This window comes from Protobothrops mucrosquamatus, unplaced genomic scaffold, assembly GCF_001527695.2.
Source record: "Protobothrops mucrosquamatus isolate PMUCROS unplaced genomic scaffold, P.Mucros_1.0 scaffold6, whole genome shotgun sequence".
NCBI lineage: Eukaryota > Metazoa > Chordata > Lepidosauria > Squamata > Viperidae > Protobothrops > Protobothrops mucrosquamatus.
The window spans coordinates 1,498,611-1,502,815 of record NW_015386393.1 but is presented as its reverse complement, the minus strand read 5'-3'; the positions used below and the strand labels follow the sequence as shown (position 1 = coordinate 1,502,815).

Sequence of the window (4,205 nt, the reverse complement as noted above, 5' to 3'; positions counted from 1 at the left end):
ATTGGCCATGGTAGGGAATAGGAGACGTGACAAAATCTGTTGATAGGGTCTAGTTCTACTCAGTACTGTATAATCCTTTATTTTGGCTCTAGAGCCACTGAGGGGGATATAAGGGGAATCTTCAAACATAATAGTGAGAACTTTCACATACCTGGTGTGCCAGGCCTTTCCCAATCTGGTGTCCTTTAATTGTCCTATAATTCCTAACATTCCCAGCCCAGCATTACAACCTGGCTTTGATAGGACAACATATCCAACTCACCAGGGCAGCAAAGAACCAATAAATTGGTTGAACCCCATCCTTTTGGATCCTGACTTTACTTATGACTGTCAAATCTAGACAGCAAAAAACTAGATAACACCAGATGATAGCAGAGAGCTACAGAACCTCTCTTTGCTGCCACCTTGTAGTAACCTGGATTTTTGCAGCCCAGATCTAGTAGTCCTAATTTAACTTCCGCACTGTTCCTATGCTGAGGTAGATAATGATTTATGGAATAGTATGCACGTTGGGACATTCCATCTCAACAAGCATAATGGCGATGGAGAAGCTCAGAAAAGACAGCTAAAAATATGACCAGAGATCTGCTGTAGCAATGAATGGTTTTGTTTTAGGGAAAAATATGAAGAGAAAGTTCATAAAGATTCCACTTTCTCCTAAAACCTGGAACTTAAAGCATTGTATGGTGGTTATACTTACTTGTTCAGTTTGATTTGTATGGCCATCCACTTCCTGTGCAACTTAACATCCAGTTAAAAAACATTAAAATCTATGAGCTCTAGGAATTGGGGGTCATTTTAAAGATGTATCTTTACAACCTACTTATGAAGAAGTCTTCCTCACAAATTTATCCTGCCACCCAGGACTTGAGAGCAAATACAGTGAAAAGATCATAGATTAAAAATCTATAATTACTGAAAAATGATGTTTACGTTCCAAAGTTAGAAAAAAATACCAACAAGCAAAACCGCCTACAGGTTTACTGCTGGCACAGTTGTATCTACATCTGGAAGAGATTTGAGGGTGCTACCAAAATAGCTATCAAGTAAACTAAAAACGAGACTCAAATTATAGCCTTGATTGCTTTTGAACTCAAGAGACAGTTTTGCTACCAAGCCGTCCTATGGCGCAGCTGAGACATTGGTAGAACAGCAAAGCGGCTTTTAAGACAAGCCTGGTTCATCCTGTCACTGAACTTCGACATTTGACTCTCAGCAAATGACTTTTAAATAAGGGTGAAAGACGCATCAATTCAAATTTATTTTATTTTAGAAAAGTTTTTTTTAACAGCTTTCAGAAAATTTATTTAAAACAAAAGAATAGGCAGAGAAAAAAAACCTATTTTGTCTCCTGTTTATATTCCAACTTCATTATAGAACTATTTACAATATTTATACAATTCCGGTCCAAAGGCAAGTTTATTTACAGGACCTGTATCCCAGTAGTTCTAGTTTAAGGCACCTTGAGTGCACACTTTGAGTGTACAGCATAGATTTGGCATGTTCTCAGTGAGAACCTCCTGTCTCAGAAAGTAAGTTTTTGTTTTTGGCTACAGTAAACCTCTTACAGTCCTCAAATACAGCTTATGTTTTGAGCATGGTCAGCTATGTACATATAGCCAGCCCTTTGTCTCTTCTCTGTCATTGTCAGCCATGCAGCTGTTTTGACCCTCAGCCACTCTGGATCATCACTGCGTCCCTCAGGTCTGCCATGGTCATCTCTGTCATCTTTTATAGTAGCCAGCCAGCAGGTGCTGGGGCAGCCCCTCTTTTTTTCTGCTGATCACTCTTAGCACAATTGACATTTCGAGTGTGTCAGCTGTGATGACATGACCAAAATATGACAGCCTCGTGTTTGACAATCTCAGTTTCAAGTAATATTTTTGGTGAGGGTCAGTCTAGGATTTCTTTGTTATTTTTGTGTATAGGGGATGCATAATAGTCACCTCCAGCACCCCAGTTTAAAGGCATCCCCATTTTTTCTGCCTTTTTCAGAGTCCCAAGTTTCGCAGCCAAAAGTAGCAATTGGGGAAATTATTGGGTGAAATAATATGCATTTGGTTGTAAGGTTAAATATGTACTCTTCCACGTGTTGTTCATGGTAGACATTGCAGTTCTTTCAAGTGCTGTCTGCTTTTGATCTCAGAGCTGCAATCGCCCAGTTTGGTCTCTTCTCCATCCTATAAATAAGTCCTGTTCTTCCATGGCAGAAGACCAGTCAGTCAGGTTCTTGGCCTCTTCAGGAAGCACTGGAAAGACTGGCTTCCTCGGGTCGGGGTTCATTCCAAGTCTTTCCATCGACAGACATAGTAGTACCAGCTACAAGATTTCCCCCCCATCCCCAGAGTTCTTCAGGTCACGCCACAAGGGTGAGAAAACTACATGTGTCTCTTCATGTGCAATGCCAGGTGGTCAGAACGGGAGAAGGTCCGGTCACACAGGTGACACTCGAAGGGACGATGCCCAGTATGTTTCCGATAATGGCGGGTCAGTTCATCTGAGCGAGCAAATTTCCATCCGCACCCTTCCCAGTTGCAGTGGTAAGGTTTCTCACCTGTTGCGGGGGGAGAAAAGAGGGAAAAAATTATTGGCATGAGCCAGGCCAAGAGTGACCACCAGGCTCGGTGTTCCTTCTGAAAGGATCTGCCTTTTTCATTTATTAAACTTATATGCCTTATAAATGTAGCTGCCTTTCCCATTATCCTAAGTAGGAAAGGCTGCCAAAGCATCCTTTTGTAAAAAGCCAAAAGTCCCTGTGGTTTTTCTGACAGCTGTATACCTCACACCTGTCCATTGTGATGTGCTCTCTGCTGCCCTATACTCCCTTAGGGCAGGTAAAATATCCATTATGACCTCGGTTGAACCTGCATAACTATGCCTCCCTCTGTGTCCACCCCTCCCGAAATGTGTGCAAACCTCAGGAGGAGAAGGGGAAAACTTTGGCTCCTCTGAAACTTTCTAATTGAAAAGTGAGCTGCCACTTCCTCGAAAGAAACCTACCCGCTTTCATGGCATAATGTGTGGCCAAGCTACTTATTACTCCCTTGGGTCCAAATCCGCCTTCCCTTTCCTCCTAGCAGGCAATAAAGGATGCTTACCTGTGTGAGTTCGAAGGTGTGCCTTCAGGTGGGAGCTCTTGGTGTAGGTTTTTCCACAGCCAGCGTAAGTGCAAGTGTGCGTGGCAGTCCGTTTGCGGGACGAAGAGCGGCGTCCCCTCTTCGTTTTGGTTTCCAGCATTTCCAGGGGGGAGGCAGGTGGGGTGAGAAGGGTCCTGGAGGCCGAGGCCTGGCAGGGGAGGCTCTCATCAAAGAGTCCATAAGGGGAGCCTCTCTGGGGGTACTGAGGCTGGGGAAAGGCTGGGTGGTAGCCCTGCGGGGTGAGAGGCATCAACTGTCCGTGGCGCTTGGAGGCCATCAGCAGGTCATCCGGGCTCATTGGGGGGGTCTCTGCACAAGGCAGCTGGGGAGAGCCAGACAGCATACAGGGCGCCGGGGCGGTCTCCCGCTTGATGTTGGGGCAAACCTGGGAGCCCAGGCCCGGCGGAGGCTCGTAAGTGTCCACGTCGGGTTCCGGTTTAACACTGTCCACGAAGGGCGAGCTACAGCCCACGAAGAAATGCCCGTGGGCGTAATTTCCCGCTTCCAGCTCGGCGGGATCCATCTCGGCAGAGAAAACGGGGCTGTAGGGAGTCGGCGTGCGAGTCCCCATCGGACTGTAGTATCCGGCCGCCGAATGCATCCCGTAAAAATCGTCCGGCCTGGCGTAATCTCCCCGAGGCAGGTCCGAGGTGAGGCTGTTGTCGCTGCTGCCCATGGAGAGGACCAGATCCAGCACGGTGCTCAGCTCTTCGTCCCTGATAGGGACGACACCCTCCATCCTCGACCTCAGGTCCGGCAAGGGGCAGTGGCTGAACGGCATCGCAGCTTCCAATCCGCAGGACCATTGCTGAGAGGAGAGCAGAAGCGGGCGAGTTAGTAGGCGCTGACCCAGTCGGCCGGCCGGCGGGACCCTGCTCGCCCGCCCGGGGGACCTCCGCGCGGAAGCAGCTCCGTCCCAGGCCCGCCTTGACTGGCCCGAGAGATTGGCCTGGCCCGGGGAGGGGTCGGGGTCCCGTCCCCCCCCCCGCCCCAAGACCCCCGGATCTGTTTCCAGGCAGCCTCACGAAGGCGTCACGGAGAACAGAGGGCGCCTTCCCGCGACTCCCC

General features: G+C 48.2%; 1 protein-coding gene across 1 annotated transcript; it reads right to left on the bottom strand.

Annotated features, from left to right (window-relative positions):
• Positions 1-1,257: 1,257 nt before the first annotated feature.
• Positions 1,258-3,939, bottom strand: KLF2 (Kruppel like factor 2). The gene is made up of 2 exons (XM_029282964.1): positions 3,099-3,939; positions 1,258-2,554 (listed from the first exon to the last, which is right to left on the bottom strand). The coding sequence occupies exons 1-2, from the start codon at positions 3,916-3,918 to the stop codon at positions 2,379-2,381; spliced, it is 996 nt and encodes a 331-aa protein (XP_029138797.1). The 5' UTR covers positions 3,919-3,939; the 3' UTR covers positions 1,258-2,378.
• Positions 3,940-4,205: the final 266 nt, after the last annotated feature.